This window comes from Hemiscyllium ocellatum, chromosome 37, assembly GCF_020745735.1.
Source record: "Hemiscyllium ocellatum isolate sHemOce1 chromosome 37, sHemOce1.pat.X.cur, whole genome shotgun sequence".
In the NCBI taxonomy this organism is placed as follows: Eukaryota; Metazoa; Chordata; class Chondrichthyes; order Orectolobiformes; family Hemiscylliidae; genus Hemiscyllium; species Hemiscyllium ocellatum.
In genome coordinates, this window is record NC_083437.1 from 24,529,800 (window position 1) to 24,548,761 (window position 18,962).

Sequence of the window (18,962 nt, forward strand, 5' to 3'; positions counted from 1 at the left end):
AAAACCTTACTCCAAAACAGGTTCAGTGCCTCCAGGTGAAATGGGGAGAAAATATCGGAGATGGAGAAGAAAGCTAACGGATTTCTCAAGCAGAATCCTTATAGTGGAAATGGACAAATTGTAATTGACATAATTATTCAAATAAAGAATGCAGTGTATGAGTGCAATTGTAAAATGAGAATGGTTACAACACAGGAGACATTTTTTCCAAATTATACCTGCACTGGCTTTCTATAACAGGAATCAAGATATTCCCACTGACCCAACTTTCCCCATGCTCTTACCATTTTGTTTCCCTATAGATCCATATTCAATTCCCATTGGGAAATAATGATAGAACCTGTATCCAGCACTCTGTGAGGGAGTGCATTCCTGATCCTATCCACTGGCTGCATAAAAAAGGGCTTTCCTTATGGCACTGATTCATTTGCTGATCAATTTACATCTGTGTTATCTGACACACAATTGTTTCAACAAAGGGGAGAGCTTCTCTCTATCTATTCTATCTAGACCCCTAGTGATTTTGAACATCTCTGTCAAATTTTGTCTTCATCTTGTCTTGTCCAGGAGAATAAGCTGCTTGTTCCAGGTATCATCTTCTTACTTTCCAAGATGTGCCCACATTGACACAAATCCAGCCAGCTATATTTAAATTGTGGTTGATCTATTTTGAGACTTGTCTAATGTAGAGTCAAACCAGTCACACACGAGGTAAAACTTGGCAACCCTATTGAAACGATTTGCCTTCTAGTGAAACACACCTTTCAAATCACTCAGCAAAGTTATTTTTCACTAAGTGCTTACAGTATGGCCTCAAAAGTGCAAGAATCAGTACAACCCACATAAATATCCACTGGTGATCTAGGCTGTTTTTTTTTCTCTCCAGCCAAGGTATCCTCGTCATTTAATTGACCTCTTACAATTGGATTCTCTGTTTCTATGGACACCTTTTTGAGAAGGTACTAAATTTATTATGATGACAAAAGGATTACAGCCTCAGTTGTGGAGACAATTTGTAGGAACTGCAACCTTTTCAATTAAAATATATAAGATTACTGACAACGTACTAGACATATTCAAATAGTTTGATAATGGGCCAAATGGCCTCAGAGTCACTAAGTTGTACAGTAGAGAAAGACTCTTTGGTCCAACTAATCTATGCTGACCAGATATCCTAAATTGATTAAGTTCCATTTGCCAACATTTGGCCCTTATCACTCTAATCCTCCTATTCCTATACCCATCCAGATGCCTTTTAAATGTTGTAATTGTACCTGCCTCCACAACCTCCTCTGGCAGCTTATTTCACACACATACACCACCTTCTATGTGAAAAAAGTTGTTCCTTGGGTACCTTTTTGAATTTTTCCCCTCTCACCTTAAACCTATGCTGTCTAGGTTTAGATTTCCCACATGTGGGGAAAAAGGCCTTGGCTGTTTATACTATCTATGTCCCTCATGATTTTCAAATCCTCCAAATTGCATTTGGATTGAGTTGCTGTTTGTCTTATTTATCTCAAAATAAAGCGGAGGTATTTTTAAATTTAAACAACTAATTCATGTGACTTGAAACATCTTAGAACTTTCAAAAGACAAGTTGAAGCAATTTGTTTGGCCTCTAGAATTTTCTGAGAATCAGGAGTCAGTCACCTCACTCACTCACTCCACCCACAGGCTAAAGCCGTCAAGCACTATACAAGGATCTGTGATTAGACAAGCTGAATCAAGCATTGCATAAAATTCCAGTGATATGCTATAAAAAGAGTCCCATACCAGGCAATAAATTTTCATCAGATTGGTAAAAATGTTAGTTATTCAGTAAGGCTCCAGTGCTATAAAGGGATCGGATAATTAGTGTTTGTATTAATATTTATTTTGCTAGGGTTTAAGATGAGGAAACCACAGCATCCTAAAGCTATTTCAAAGTGCACAAACATAAACTCCTTTCAAAAACCCAGCTGCACTCAGATTTAGAAAGAATTCATTGCTCATCCCAGTTTAAATAGAACTTCTCACCCACTGAAAAGTCAAATTGAGAGAGTTAGATGTTGCACACTGGCCACTGTGCAGTCTAGAAAACCTGACGTTAGTTAAGAAACTCAGCAAGTAAAAAGTGAGGTCTGCAGATGCTGGAGATCAGAGCCTGATGAAGGGCTTATGCCCGAAACGTCGAATTTCCTGTTCCTTGGATGCTGCCTGACCTGCTGCGCTTTAACCAGCAACACATTTTCAGCTAAGAAACTCAGCAAACTATGTATTTCAAATAGACAAATCCAAGTTGGCACCTGTTATGTCTTTGCTACTGACTGCAGTATGTAACTGAAATACCAAACTCCATGCTATTTCAGATTAATTCTCTGCTTCAGCTTTTGAACTTGAGCCTCAAGCAGATGCACTCTGAAATCCTATTGTACAAACATAATACTGAAATCGCTTAGGATCTCGGAGCCAAATTGCATTCTATTTAAACAGAATTAACCTTGTTTAAAATAGTGACCGTTTCTTGCCACAGACAGAACAAACAGGAGGATTGTCTAAATTGAGTCATTTTTCCCTGTCAGTATTAATGCATTGTCAGTCTTCATTTTTGAGGTCTGTCTATTGTTTATATAACAGGATACAGAGTTTGAATCTGGTGTAAATCCAGTAGATTGCAGATGGTGTCATTTCCTGAGTATCTAATATCTGGAAAGGCAAAGTGCTGTAATATTAAAAAGACAAAAAAATGAGGTTATTTTATTTATTCAGCAAACAGTATTGGAAAGAAGCTTGCTTTTTAGCAAATCCCTCTCTCAAAGTTATAGACTGTGTGACAAGATTCACATTGCCACTGGCTCACTGGATGAAATCCAGAGCATCTTGACTGCATTTTCGCAACTTTTTTTAGTTTATGATAGCTTTTGTTCTGCTTACATCATCACAATTAAACTGATCAGCCTCTGAATAACTCATTCATTCATGCCAAATTTTCTTTCACTGCATCCCTGGTGCTTTGTCGAATATGCTGTAAAAGGATAGAATGTGAAGAGTTATTTAATCTTTAGATTGCAGGGACTGTTATAGGATACAAGAAGAGTCAAAGGAGGTTCTACCCATCAAAGCTCACTGAAGTGAATTGTAGATTCACCTCCCAGGAGAGGTTCCAAGTATTAGGTTGGAACTACCTTGGATGAAGAGGGAGGTCTCTCAAAGAAAAGATTATTGAATTGATTCCAAGTCTTTAAGGCATCACCCTTGGATTAAGCTCACTTTTGCTGTGAAAGCTGCAAATTGATACAGTCATAGTCATACAGCATTGAAACAGACCCTTTGGTTAGGGGGCGTGATGGCTTAGTAGTATTACTTTTGGACTGTTAATCCATAGACCCAGATAATGTTCTGGAGACCTGGATTTGAATCTCACCATAGTAGATGATGAAATCAAAGTTCAATTTTTTTTAAAATTAAGAATTAATTAAGAATCCAGTGACGACCATGAATCCATTTTTGATTGTCGGAAAAACCCATGTGGTTCACTAATGCCTTTTAGGGAAGGAAACTGCCATCCTTACCTGGTCTGGCCTACATCTGACTCCAGACCCACAGCAGTATGATTGACTCTTAGCTGCCCTCTGGGCAATTAGGGATGGGCAAGAAAATGATGGCCAAGCCAGCAACACCCTCATTCTGAGAATGAATAAAGAAAAATGTCCAGATAGTTGAAAAAATGTGGTATGCTCATTGAAGAGCATCCAAAGCTCTTAGTAGCTTTGATCTGACCTAGCTGACCTAACTAGACCCACACGACCAAGTCAATCATTTAAAGATTGACAACAGATATTGGCCTTGTCAGTGATGCTTACTGCTCATGGAAGAATAAAGGAAAGAGAAGATGAATCAATACAGCGATGCCAGAAATACAAAGCCCATGATTAACCTCTTTCTGGAGCTCCAACTGTACTCTTTGTCAAAGCCTGAATATTTCTCACGTCCTTAAAGAAAATAGTTCAAGGGACCCTTCCATTATTAACAATAAGTCATGACAGTACAAAGGGTTATGTTTTTGGGGGTTGCAAACAAATCATTTCAAAGTGTCTGAGATTCCCCTAATCTCTTGATAGGATCCGTCAAATTAAATTTGGGGTCTACATTTAATGGCAATTGTCCATGCATGATGCTTATTGCAAATGCACACACTTTCTTTCAATACCCTCTAAGTGTCAGAAGTAACAGTACATAGAGTCATAGAATGTGGAAACTGATCCTTTGGTCCAAACAGTCCATGCTGACCATAATCCCAAACTCAACTAGTTCCACCTGCCTGCTCCTGGCCCATATCCCTCCCAACATTTCTCATTATGTACTTATCCAAATATCTTTTAAATGTTGTAAATGCATCTGAATCCACCACTTCCTCTGGAAGTTCATTCCACACATGAACCTTCCTGTGTTTAAACAAAATTGTCCCTCATGATTATTTAAAATCTTTCTCCACTCACCCCTAAGTGTCAAAATTCCCTATCCTAAAGAAAAGATGCATGTCATTCACCTTGTCTATACCCCTAATGATTTTATAAATTTCCATAAGGTCACCCCTCAACTTCCCATGTTCCAGTCAGAAAAGGTCCCAGCCTCTCCTTATAACTCAAATCTCTATACCCAACAACATCCCAGTGAACCTTTTTGAGCTTAATAATAATATCCTTACTATAACAGGGAGACAAGAACTGGGCAGAGTAATCAAAAGCTGAAAAATGTGTTGCTGGAAAAGCGCAACAGATCAGGCAGCATCCAAGGAGCAGGAGAATCGACGTTTCGGACGTAAGCCCTTGTTCATGAATGTCCTGGTTGGGTCCAAATTTTGTTGGTCTGAATGTAGTCCGGAGTCCATGCAGGGTCAGTCGGTTCCGTAGACAGGTGCTGAGGAAGGAGATGTGACTGTGGTAGCGAGTCTGTTTGAGAACGTGGCTGAAGAGCTTCAGGGCAGAGGAGATGACCTGAGGGGTGCAGTGAGAGAGGGACTCACTGAAATCCTTGTAGAGGGAGGAAGAGAGTTTCTTCAAGGAAGGCGTCCTTGCAAGAGGATTGACAGTAGGTTAAAATCAACTAGGAGAAAGTGAGGACTGCAGATGCTGGAGATCAGAGCTGAAAAACGTGTTGCTGGAAAAGCGCAGCAGGTCAGGCAGCATCCAAGGAGCAGGAGAATCGACGTTTTGGGCATAAGCCCTTCTTCAGGAATCAAATGGCCTCACCAACATCTTGTACAACTTCAACATAACATCCTAATACCTACACTCAAAGATCTGAGTGGAAGCAAATGTGCTAAACACCTTCTTAACCGCCCCGTCTATATGTGATGCAAATTTCAAAGAACGATGTACCCGAACACCCAGATGTCTTTGTTCTATATATGTGGCCAAACAGTTTGATTATCAATTTATAGATCCTTCAGAAAGAATATGACAAGAATGGGAAAGTTTCCTCATCAGTCAGAACCATCTGGTAGCTGCAGAGCAAGAGCAACAGCTCCACCTCCAACACCCCAGCCCCACCTATTTAGAGGGCTCCATGCCATGAGATAGTGCCATCTTCAATCTGAAGGCCTGCCACAAGCAAGCTAAGCAATTGTCAGTGCCAATCTCTAATGCCTCTCCATTCTCTGCCAGTTGTATCATCTATAGTCACAGGAAGACTGAAGGTTGGCTAACATTCTGCCACTATTTAAGAAAGGTGGTAAGGTCAGCCAGGGAACTATAGACCAGTGAGTCTGACATCAATGGTGGGCACGTTGCTGGAAGGATTCCTGAGGGACAAGATGTACATATATTTGGAAAGGCAAGGACTGATTAGGGATAGTCAGCATGGCTTTGTTCATAGGAAATCATGCCTCTCATACTTGATTGAGTTTTTTGAACAAGTAACAAAGAGGATTGATGAGAGCAGAGTGGTAGATGTGATCTATATGGACTTCAGTAAGGCGTTCAACAAGGTTCCTCATGGGAGACTGGTTAGCAAGGTTAGATCTCATGGAATACAGGGAGAACTAGCCATTTGGATACAGAACTGGCTCAAAGGTAGAATACAGAGGGTGGTGGTGGAGAGTTGCTTTTCAGACTGGAGGCCTGTGACCAGTGGAGTGCCAGAAGGATCGGTACTGGGTCCACTAGTTTTCGTCACTTATAGAAATGATTTGGATGTGAGCATAAGAGATACAGTTAGTAAGTTTGCAGATGACACTAAAATTGGTGGTGCAGTCGACAGGGAAGAAGGTTACCTCAGATTACAACGGGATCTTGATCAGATGGTCATTGGGCTGAGGAGTGGCAGATGGAAAAAAATCAACGAGGTAAAAACAGTGACTGCAGATGCTGGAAACCAGATTCTGGATTAGTGGTGCTGGAAGAGCACAGCAGTTCAGGCAGCATCAAGGAGCAGCGAAATCAACGTTTCGGGCAAAAGCCCTTCATCAGGAATAAAGGCAGAGAGCCTGAAGCATGGAGAGATAAGCTAGAGAGGGTGGGGTGGGGAGAAAGTAGCATAGAGTACAATAGGTGAGTGGGGGAGGATATGAAGGTCAGGGAAGACGGTGGAGTGGATAGGTGGAAAAGAAGATAGGTAGGTAGGACAAGTCATGGGGACAGTGCTGAGCTGGAAGTTTGGAACTAGGGTGAGGTGGGGGAAGGGGAAATGAGGAAACTGTTGAAGTCCACATTGATGCCCTGGGGTTGAAGTGTTCCGAGGCGTAAGATGAGGTGTTCTTCCTCCAGGCGTCTGGTGGTGAGGGAGCGGCGGTGAAGGAGGCTCAGGACCTCCATGTCCATGGCAGATTGGGATGGGGAGTTGAAATGTTGGGCCATGGGGTGGTTTGGTTGATTGGTGTGGGTGTCCCAGAGATGTTCCCTAAAGCATTCTGCTAGGAGGCGTCCAGTCTCCCCAGTGTAGAGGAGACCGCATTGGGAGCAACAGATACAATAAATGATATTAGTGGATGTGCAGGTAAAACTTTGGATGTGGAAGGCTCCTTTAGGGCCTTGGATAGAGGTGAGGGAGGAGGTGTGGGTGCAGGTTTAACAGTTCCTGCGGTGGCAGGGGAAGGTGCCAGGATGGGATGGTGGGTTATAGGGGGGTGTGGACCTGACCAGGTAGTCATGGAGGGCCCGGTCTTTGTGGAAGACGGAAAGGGGTGGGGAGGGAAATATATCCCAGGTGGTGGGATCTTTTTGGAGGTGGCGGAAATGTTGGCAGATGATTTGGTTTATGCGAAGGTTGGTAGTGTGAAAAGTGAGCACCAGGGGCGTTCTGTATCACCCCTCCAACCGTAACAAGGACAGAACTGGCTGGTACAATTGCAACATTTAAAATGCATCTGGATGGATATATGAATAGGAAGGGTTTGGAGGGATATGGGCCGGGTGCTGGCAGGTGGGACTAGATTGAGTTGGAATATCTGGTCGGCATGGATGAGTTGGACAGAAGGGTCTGTTTCTGTGCTGTACATCTCTATGACTCTAGGACTCAGTCAATGAAACAGATAGGGAGTTTTAGCAAGTTTTCAGAAGATTTGTAGCTCAGGTTGAGGTTCTGGATGAGGAGTTTCTATTTAAAAGCCTATAGGCATCTCATCTGGTAGCTATTTTCTATTAAACTGTGCAAAGAAGTTATACACATTGCTAGAGCAGGTGGGTTAGAACCTGAAATTCTTGCCTCATTGGTAGGAACATTACCAATGCACCACAAGAGAGCACTATCTCATCTGGTATTGAGGGATCAGTAATTGGTTTCACTTGAGTAACCACAATGAGATTTGCACAAGGGAAACTAAACTAGTGTTTGAGAATTCACATTGGTACTCCCCTACATTGGATGGCTCAATGAGGACATGCAATGTTGGAGTAATGGTGGGGAAAGTATTTGTTCCTTTTGCTGCCCTGAGAAAATTAACCCAAACTTTGTTCATTCCAATGTGAAAGGTGAAGTGTAATGGGCCTGCAAAGTGGAAATGCTCCAGCATTTATGAAAGAGAGACTTGTTTCAATGTAACACCTTTCACGACTGCAGAATGTCCCAAAATGCTTTTCAACCAGTGATATACTTTGAGCATGTGATCACTGTAGTCATGTTTAATCACAGACATTGATCTGGAATACTTGAGATCTGACATGGAAAACCACATTACGTGGGATAATACATATTACACAGAGGAGAACTAAGTTGTATTAATTATTAGAACTCCTTATTCGAGGCCAGTGATTGAAGGCTTTGAATTTGTGCCTTTTACTAGGAGCCTTATGTATAATCTAAACTAAGGCAACCTAGAGCATGGCTGTCACTATGACGACGAAGATCGGGGATGAACTGCATTAAACCACTGGAGCAGCATTCATAAAAGCTAAACTAAAATAATTTTTCATGATGTAATTTGCCTGTTTTTAAGACAAGTTTCCAAACTACCTTATTAAAATTGGATTTATTCTGTGTTTTACTTTGTGTGACTCGATTCACTTGAGTGCCCTGAAATTGACATTGTGCCTACCTTTAAACCACTGAGGAATTACTGGCAATGAGTATTAATTGGATGTTTATAAATTTCTTGTAACTGCTCATTACTGAAGATACCTGCCATGTTCTCTGGGCGTCTTTGAATATGGAGATAACACATCATTAGACCTCTGTGCAGTAGCTAAAGCAGTGGGTTGATTTGTTAATAAGTGAAATAACACATGGATACAACTGTCAAAGCAAGATGCTGAAACAGCACAAGAGATCCTGAATCTGACTATAAGTGTTAACCTATTTTTTACAGAAAGACATTTCTTACGTCCTTATTTAGTTGTTATGGGTGGGTGTGTATTGAGAGCTTGGAGGTTTTGTGGGTTGTATTTTTCTTTGAATTGGGAATCATTTTATTCTCAATAGTCTATTGAAAAAGATTTTTGCCATTTTTGATATTTTGATAGACAAAGCCTCAGCTTGATCTGTTGAGGATTATTTACTTGTTGAAATGGATCCATCACTTTAAACCTTAACTCTGAAATTCTCTATTGAAACTTCTTCATCTCGCTCGCTCTCCTCCTTTTACAATGCTGCTTAAAACTTGTTGTCTTGTGTAATATCTGTTTGTGATTCAATGTCCAATTCAACAGTCCTGTGAAACAAGTTGGCCATTTAATTAAGTTAAAAATGTTACATAATTTCAAGTTGCAGTGACGTAGATGAACAGAGAGCTGCAGGCGGAGGGAGGATGTCATGGATCCATCTCTATAAGACTCATTCCTAGGTTTAAGTCCCAAACTCGGATCTGAAAGCATAAAAACTAAGGCTGACACCCCAGTGTGGGACTGAGGAAGTGCTGTGTTCTCGGGGATGCTGTCTGACGTTAATCTGTGTCCCCATCTGCCTGTTCAGGTGGACGTAAAAGATCTCATTGCATTTCTTTTTTGGAAAAAATGCGGGGGAAGTTCTCTAGTGTTCTAGCCAAAATCTATTCCTCAATTAACATTCAGAGTCGTGGAGATGTATCAGACTGTCAACTGCATCCATTCAGGAACCATTTGGCAAAATACAATTGTTTATCTGTGATACCAACACAGTCAAACCAGAAGCAGTTATGATAATGCTTTGTGAGCATTATATTGCAAATAGTTATGTTCCTAATGTTTCAGATAACCATTCAGTATGCATTTTCTGTAAGATTCAGCAATCTAAAGTAGTTTGAAACCCCATGTTTTAAATTTGCTTCACCAACATATATCAGTGGTTTGGTCAGACTTAACCCATGTTCTTTAATTATACCAAACCACATCCATGTTTGTGAGGAAGAGTTTGAAGAGATTTCCACAATCTAGTTTGTCCCAACTGTCCTCCCTTCATTGTTAAAGTTTTAATTCAATTGTTTGAAGTACATAGTTTATGGAACAAATTGTTAGATACTTTCTGAAATCGTCTGTTTGAACAATCACGGAACTGGGATGCTCATTGATTAACTAACACTCATGATGGTGCTGGAAAGAATGAAGATCCCCTAGTGACCATTCTACTGGATGTGCTCAGTATACAGAGTATTTGTAGTCTGCGTGAAGCTTAATGATGACCCGTACCACCAGATAAGCCAAATGAAGCTGAAAACTGATGAAGCTTAATCTCCTTTAACCTCACAAACTATGTAACTTGCTTTCCATTAGTCCCTTTATAAAATCCATGTTCCTAACTAAGCTTTTAATTATCTAACAATTTCCTAGTCTAGGTATTAGTGTTTTTTCCCCCACAGATTGTGTTTCTATGAAGAGCTTTGAGATGTTGTTACTCTAAAAACATTATGCAAAGATTTTTGAGCTACTCCGCAATAGTTACCACTTTAAATTGCAGACTGTAATTTTGGTCCATTTTAATGTGACATGGTTATGCTGAAAGTGATACATTCATTGTAGCCTACATGCTTTCGCACTATTTGTAAAGGGTGCTGGCTGAACGATATAAAGACAGTTCTGATTATTTTAAAATGGTGGCTGTCACCAATTACTGACAACAACCACCCCCCCCCCCCACCCCCACTAGTATGAGTCATGCCCTCAGGAGAGGCAATTTAAAATGCAAGCAACACAAGAATGGTTTCATGAGTGTAATCCAATCTCAGGATTCATCCAGCAATTGTGAACCATGAGCACCTTGCTCATGTTTCATGATGTCACCTGAACTCTTTCATTAGTTTTATTACCTTTCAGTTGCTCCCAGGCAGAATCATTATGCTTAATTTAATGTTTTCAAAGGATTAATGTGCATCAGCTTTGGCAAAATGCCCATCTAGTGTTAGCCAGGTGACTGTTTTGAATTTTTACTTGGAGCTATTTGGTCATTGTTAACGTGAGTCTCCAAAGCTGATCAGATCCTTTTCAAATTGACCCGTGAATAGGACCCTGCAGAATGGACTGCAGAGTAATTAATTCTCGGAACAGCTTGAGTAACAGCAGGTAGCTGCTTCTTTCAAGCTAAAAAATGTAAAGGAGGCACCTTGCCTGTTGAATAGATCTCATGGGAGAAGCTAGGAGGTGGGTGTTTAAAAATTTACACTTTCCTCTTCAACCCAATTGCCATTAGAAAGCATGGTGAACTTCAGCAATGTTTCATCATTAAAGTTCATTCTGGATATTTATATTTATAATTTACTTCTGAATCATCTGAAAAAGTTGGATTCTATGATTATCTTTTGCAATTTCTAACATTCCTACAGTAGGTCATCATTTTTTATTTGAGGGAAGATGGGGAGGATAGTGAAATGAGAATAATTCTGATTCTGATGCTTTAGGATGTTCTGGTAAGTAAAATTAAACAAAAATTTTGTCCTCTTATTTAATTTCTTCTCCTGTCATCTGAAACATCAATGAGACTGTTCTGAGCAGTTAACAGAAGACCAATTATCCGCGTTCAAACCGACAGAAACATTCCCAATTAATTCAGTCTCCACCTACCTTCTGGAAAGATTGACTTGCTATAAAAAAAAGAGCTGAAAGCTTAAATTAGTTCAATCGTGGCACCTTGATGTCTTTGTATGAATATTGGCAGCTCCCACACCTGTGAAAGTTCATCACCAAAGCCAAAGATGTAGAATCAGTGCCTCTTTTGGAAAACCATAATAGTTCAGTTGGACAATGGGGTTTGAGGCTTGATCCCTGAATGTGCCGAGTTAACTGCAGCAGAATTATGGTATTGGCAATTTAATTGGACTCAATGGCCCGAGGCGAGGGATGAACCAGCTTGGATTCCCACCCTGGGTTGCTTTGCAATTGAAGAGGACATGATCAAATTTTGTTGAATGCGCAGTCTTCGTTCCTTGCCTGGGTCAACCCCTGAAAAATAGAAACAAATCCAGGTATCAAATAATGAACACAGGGGCATTTCTGAGAGTGGCTGTCACAGCACTACAGTGAGGATTTGATTTTTACAAAAATAAATTTCATTTATATAGTGCCATTGCCATAATAGAGCATTTTGCAGAGGCATAATAAAATAAGCCACGTTATGGCGATATAGTACATTTGACCTCATATTGGTGAAATAGGAAAGTTATAAGGTGTGTCTGATAAGAGGAGAGGAAGGTAGCAAGGTGGAGAGGTTTAGGGAGCTGATTTCCAAACAAAGAACTTTGGCAACAGGTGGCTGAGAATAGTGGAACTGTAAAGAGGATCCTTGAAAGAGGCCTTGCAGCTGGTGGTTCATTAGATATGCACAATACCCAAACTCCCATCCCCCACACAATCACAATTCAGGCAGGTTATTCAAACACAATTTGCCTTATCAAATCCATGCTGCCTTTCTTTAATTAATCCACATTTGCCCAATGACTATTAATTTTGTCCTGAATTATCAATTCTAGAAGTTTCCCCACCAATAAGGTCACATTTACTGGTACATAGTTCCTGAGTTTACAAAGCAAAAACTTAGTCCACGAGGTCGTGGCCAGCAGAATTCCTCACTTCCAGCATATTACTCGGTTATTAGCACTCTTGCCTCTTAGTCATTCGATTCTGAATTCAAGTCCCCACTCCTAGACTTGGGCATAAAAATCAGGACTGATACTCTAGTGCAGTATTGAGGGACTGTTATATTCATAGAATCCCTTCAGTGTGGTAACAGGCCCTTTGACCTAACAAGTCTACATCGACCCTCCAAAGAGTATCCCACACAGACCCATTCCCCTAACTAATGCACCTAACCTACATATCTCTGAACACTATGGCCAATTTAGCATAGCCAATTCACCTAACCTACAGATCTTTGGACTGCAGGAGCACCCAGAGGAAACCCACACAATTACAGGGAGAATGTGCCAACTCCACATAGGCAGTTGCCTGAGGCTGGTATTGAACCCAGGTTCCTAGTACCGTAAGGCAGCAATGCTAACCACTGAGCCACCGTGCTGCCATATTGTTGCTGCTTTTGGATACGATGTTAAACCAATACTCCATCTGCTGAGCTGGTGGCAAAAGTTTCAGTGGCCCTATTTCAAGGTAATGTCTGATGTCCTGGCCATTATTTATTCCCCAGTCAGCATCACCCAAAAGCAGATTATCTGGTCATTATGAATTGCTGTTTGTGAGAGCTTGCTCTGTGCAAATTGGTTGTCATGTTTCCTGCACTGTAACAGTGTCTACTCTTCAGAAGTATGGAATTGATTGCAAAGTACTTTGATACATCCTCTGGTTTTGAGAAATGCTATATAAGTTAATGGGGTTTCACACAGGATTTATTGTACTCCAACCTTTTGAGAATTTAAGCCAGAATGGTGTAGATTTCTCAAAAGAAGTCTGCACAGCTTGGATTTAGTGCAGTCAGAAATTGGATCTGGTTTTGGATCTTAGATTACAGGTTGTTCTGCTATAACGTGGTTGCATTTCTATGGGACCCTGCACTATAGAAAATCCTGCTATGGAAAATTGCTATAGAAAATCATTTTACCCATTCGATAGAAATTTTGCGTTATCCAAACAGTATCCACAATTCGCCAATCATGTTATAATCAATTTGTGTTAATAGAGCACTCATTATACTAGAATGACCTGTATTTGCCTCTCTCGATCCAATTCGCAGTGATACATATAGAATAAATGTCAGAGGTAGTTTCTTTACTCAAAGTAGTAGGGGTGTGGAATGCACTGCCTGCAACAATAGTAGACTCGTCAACCTTAAGGGCATTTAAATGGTCATTGGATAGGCATATGGATGGGAATGGAATAGTGTAGGTTAGATGGCTGTCAGATTGGCTTCACAGGTTGGTGCAACATTGAGCGCTGAAGGGGCCTTTATTGCGCTGCTATGTTCTATATTCAGTGGAAATACCATGTACTATTGTGGGCAATTCATACATAAAGTCATAGAGTTGTACAGCGCAGAAACAGACCCCTTGGGTCCAACATGTCCATGCCAACCAATATCCTAAATTAATCTTGTCCCATTTGCCAGCATTTGGCCCATATCCCCCTCAACCCTTTCTATTCATACACCTATCCAGATGCCTTTTAAATGTTGTTTTTGTACCAGCCTCCAACATTTCCTGTGGCAGCTCATTCCATACATGCACCACCTTCTGTGTGAAAAAGTTGCCCCTTAAGTCCCTTTTAAACCTTTCCCCTCTCATCCTAAACCTATATCCTTTGGTTCTGGGCTCCTCAATCCCAGGGAAAAGACCTTGGCTATCCATGCCCCTCATGATTTTATAAATCTCTACAATGTCACACCTCAGCCTTGTACGCTCCAGGGGAAACAGTCCCAGCCTATTCAGCCTCCCTCTGTACCTCAAACCCTCCAATCCTGGCAACATCCTTCTAAATCTTTGTATGATTGAGAGAAGTCATTAACAGCTTTCAGGAATTTGATTGCTTTCTGCATTTTTATATGTTTGGATAGGACTATACACTATACATAGGACCAAATGATATTCGGATCAGCAACATTTCATTTGTTTCTGGGTCAGTGATAGTTATATGTCAGCACCGAAGTTGCTTCTCAGAAGGCTCTCTCAGAGTGAGCAGCACAAAAGGTAGAGTTGAAGCTAAACAACATTTGATAAAAACAAAGTGTATTTAACTTGTCTAAAAGTGTCCTCAGATCACTGCAAACTGCAGAATGTGATACCTTCCAACACATGTGCCTAAATAATCATTGATTTGATTTGCAAAGTGTTGCTTATTTGAGGTTAAGAGTACATCTGGTCATCATGTTAGTGAAGGTTTTGTCTGCTTATTTTGCTAAGTGTAAAGAGGCTATATTTTTTGCTAACTTTAGGAATTCCTAACACCTCTGTTTGAAATATGGAACCTAATATAATGTACCTCATTCTTGAAGTAAGCACAACACCATATGTTTCAATAAGCCTTTGGCCTAGTCTCTCTTTCTGATCCCACATTTCATTATAACACTTCCTCCGTGTTGCTAATAGAACACCAGTATGTAGCCAGCTCTGACATAGGCCTGGCAGAGTCTTCATATCTATGTCATTGCACCATCCAGTCTGTCAGTACATTGCTGCAAACCATAAGCAAATCCACAGAGTCACAAAGGCTTTATGTAAATTGGCTATCGCATTTCCTGCATTGTAACCATGTCTGCATGTGTGCAGAGAAACGCACAGGGCTGTGTGTTCATTTTCTTACAGAACCCAAACCAAATTGGGGAAGGTGGGAAGACGTTTTTCAGATGTACCATTTAATGGTCAGTGTTTAGTGGAGACTTCTTTATGCTTGTGTGGTTGTCCCTCTAAATGAGGGTGATAGTTAATGGAGTGTTTCACATGGTGAGGCTCAAAGTTTGTGAGAAGATTTGTAGCTCAGGTGCTCATTGTTGTGGGTCTGTTCGCCGAGCTGGGAGTTTTTGTTGCTGGGAATTCCTAGAGGCATGGCACTCATCCACAAATTCTATCAACAGACACATCGACCTAGACCCTATATACCGACCACTGCAGCGGACAGCAACTGACAACCGGAAGCGGCAGATTCAAACCAGTATAAATGCCGGAGGAATCAGCACAGAAGCGCTTCACCGGAGGCTCCCAAGCATTGAGGATGTCACCTAGAAAGGGGACGAAACGTTTGCAACAAAAACTCCCAGCTCGGCAAACAGAATCAAAACATGGTGAGGCTGTGCCTCTGCAGCTATCACGTAGTTCTGTCTGACCAGGAAGCACACTTGCTCTTGCCTCCTGCCACTGGTGTTTTGGAAGGAATTACAGACTGATCATTTGTTGTATGATGAGACTAATTTGTGTGGGCTGACACCAATGCTTTCTGATAGATGTTTTCTATGGCTGGGCTGGCCTAGTGTTAGTGAGGATAGCAACTACCATAAGCTACTGCAGTGACAAGACAAGTTTACTGTCTGCTGTGTATATGCTACAAGGATATGGTATACAGTAAGTATTAGACTGTTAGGAGTATCAAATTCTAGGTCTGACTCAACAAGTTCCTTAGTTACTCTGTCTACCAGGCCACATTACAACATAATGGGCGGTGCTTCTGGCACTCTATTAGTATTAACCCTTTCAGATCCATTACTAACCTGTTTGGCCATGTTAGAAGATATCTTCAGTGGATATCAAGAATTTCGGATCTAGAAATAGGGACACTACTCACTGCGTCACATACCTCCTGTTGAGGATATTCTAATGCATCCTGTGGGGGAATACCAGACATAATGAGCTAGGACTCAAAATGGATCTTTAAGAAATGTGGACACAATCTTGTCCTTTGGGTCACACCCCAGAAGGGTGTCAAGTATGTGTCTGAGACTGGCATTATGTGGGGAGCAGTCACCTGACAGCGACTTGTCCCAAATTACTGGTCAGAGGGCAAGTTCACCATCACTGAAAGATGACAGGGAAGCTGGAAGGACATGGGAGGCTGCCTTTTCAAATAGGAGCTGGTGCCTCAGTATCGTGGTATCTGCCCTCCAAATTTTTAGCGTTCTAAACACAAGACAAAGCAGCCAAGTCCATATTGTGGAGGGGAAACCTTGTTATGGCTTGTGGCAGACTTCAAAACCTGCCTGGACCTTCAGCCTGTGGCTGGGAGGACACATTCAGGCAGTTGAACTATCCCCTAATAGCCTTCATATCTACGTCTTGAGTTTTCTGCTTGGAGGTTGGTCCAGCCCACAGCACTGGGACCTTCACCATGGTAGGTCAAGGAGGCAGAGCCCATATCCAACCTAGTGCCAATAAGGATCAAACTCCATGTTGCTTGCATTATTCTGATCCACACAGTCCAGCCAACCATGCTGTCAAACTTTATAACAAAATGCAGGTATGAATAAAATAAGGATGTAATATAAAGCAACAGCAGATGATTTATTAATATTTTAAAGACTGTACCTAATTGAAGTTTGGAGATTTCTAAAATCTCTCCTTCATGTTCTTTATAGCTCCTCTTAATTTCAGTGGATTATATTGTACAGTATGTGGAAACAAACGGTGCAAATCAAAATAAACGCACATCATTTTTGTGGAATAAAAGTAAAACATTATGGAAACAGGAGATCTGCAATGAAAACAGAAAGTGCTAGCGAAACTTTCTGGCAGCATCTGTGGAGAGAAAAACAGAATTAGCACTTTGAGTCCAAAAATTCTTGTACTTGAAATGTCAACGGTTTCTCTCTCCACAGCTGCTGCCAGACCTGCTGAGTTTCTACAGCATTTTCTGTTTATATGTCATTTTGTGAATATTGACTCACCTGAATTCAACACATCAGTGAGAGTTTATATCAGACTGAAATAAATGCCTGAAGGATGATGTTTGTTACAGAAATTCTACAGTAAAATGGTGTGGTGTTGATTGCTGTGTCTCTGTTGCTGCTTTGGTTGTTAATGCTTTTGTTTTAATTGCAGGGCGACAATTGAGGAGGTGGAGACTGATGTCGTGGAAATTGAAGCAAAACTGGATAAAGTGAGTCACTGTTCATACATGAATCTAGCTGCTGCACTGAAACCTTGAAACTATATAACATTTTAATCAGAATCTGACACTCATGTCATAAAACATAAGCAACAGGAGCAGGAGTAGGCCATTAGCCTCTCAAAGCTGCTTCATACAATAAGATTATGGCTGATTTGCTTTATACCTCAATTCCTCTTTCATGCCAGCTCCTCATAGCCCTCAACTCCTTAACATTCCAAATACCTAACAACTTTCTGTTTCAGTGATCCAGCCCCCAAAACTCTGGACTAGAGAATTCCAGACACTTACTATCTTCTGGATGAAGAAGTTCCTTCACTTCTTAGTTTTAAATACACGTCCCCATATCCTGCAACTATGTCCCCTAGTTCAAGTTTGTCCAAACATTGGAAACATCTTAACAGCTAACCTGACAAGTCCCCTCAGCATGTAATATGTTTCAAAAGCTCACCACTCATTCTTCTAAATTATAAACAATAAAGGCCTAATATGTTCTTGATAAATCAAAGCTTTCATCCCAGCCTAGAGAATTTCTTTTGAACTGCCTCCATTGCCAGTCCATCCTTTCTTAAACACAGGGATCAAACCTGTACACAGTATTCCAGACGCAGCCTCACTAACACTCTGCACAGTTGTAACAAGACTTGTCTCTTTTTAGTCTCAAACCTCGAGCAGTAAAGTTGAAAATCCATTTGCCTTTTTAATTACTTGCTGCATCTGCATGCTAAATGTTTTGTGTTTTATGCACAAGAACACCAAGATCCTTCTGTATTATACATTTTATTGGAGTGTGACTATTTAGGTAACAGTCTGCCTTTAGTTGTTCTTATTAAAGTTCTAGACCACACACTTCCCTATGTTAAATTTTATCTGCCAAGGTTCTGGCCGTTCACTCAGTCTTTTTATTATTTGCTTATGGATTCCTTTTGTCTGCATTGCATCATGCCTTCCCACCTAATTTTGTATTATCATCAAATTTTGGATCCTTTTTCCTGTGCCCCCTTCTCCAAGTCATTAATATAGTTAGCAAACAATTGAGGGCCTAGGATTGATCCTTGTGGCATTCCACTGGTTACATCTTTCCAACCTTAAGTCCTATTATTTGTGACTGTCTTCTGTATGTTAACAAACCCTCAATCCATGCCAAAACATTACCCCCAATATTGTGAGCTCCTATCTTGTGCAGTAACTCTTTATGTGGCACTTTGTCAAATACCTTCTGGAAATCCAAATGCACATCTCCCAGTTCCCCTTTACCTCGACTGTTATATCCTCAAAGAACTCTAGATCACATTTGTCAAAGATGATTTCCCTTTGACAAAACTATGTTGACTCTGTTTGAATGCATTAAGCTTTTCCAAATGTCCTGCTATTTCTTCCTTAATAATGGACTCTAGCATTTCCCAATGACAGATGTTAGGCTAATTAATCTGTAATCTTTTTTTTTCTGCCTTCTCCCTTCTTGAATGGGACATAGTAGCAGCTTTTCAACCACTGGGACCCTCCCAGAATCCAATGAGTTCTAAAATATTTTGACCTAATCCT

General features: G+C 40.8%; 1 protein-coding gene across 1 annotated transcript in view; it reads left to right on the top strand.

Moving 5' to 3' along the window:
• The window catches only part of acap3b (ArfGAP with coiled-coil, ankyrin repeat and PH domains 3b), a 302,002-nt gene that overhangs the window by 120,893 nt on the left and 162,147 nt on the right, over positions 1-18,962 (top strand). Inside the window, exon 2 of the mRNA XM_060852259.1 lies at positions 17,351-17,408. Within this exon, the coding sequence (XP_060708242.1) occupies positions 17,351-17,408 (58 nt within the window). The remainder of the gene's footprint in view (positions 1-17,350; positions 17,409-18,962) is intronic.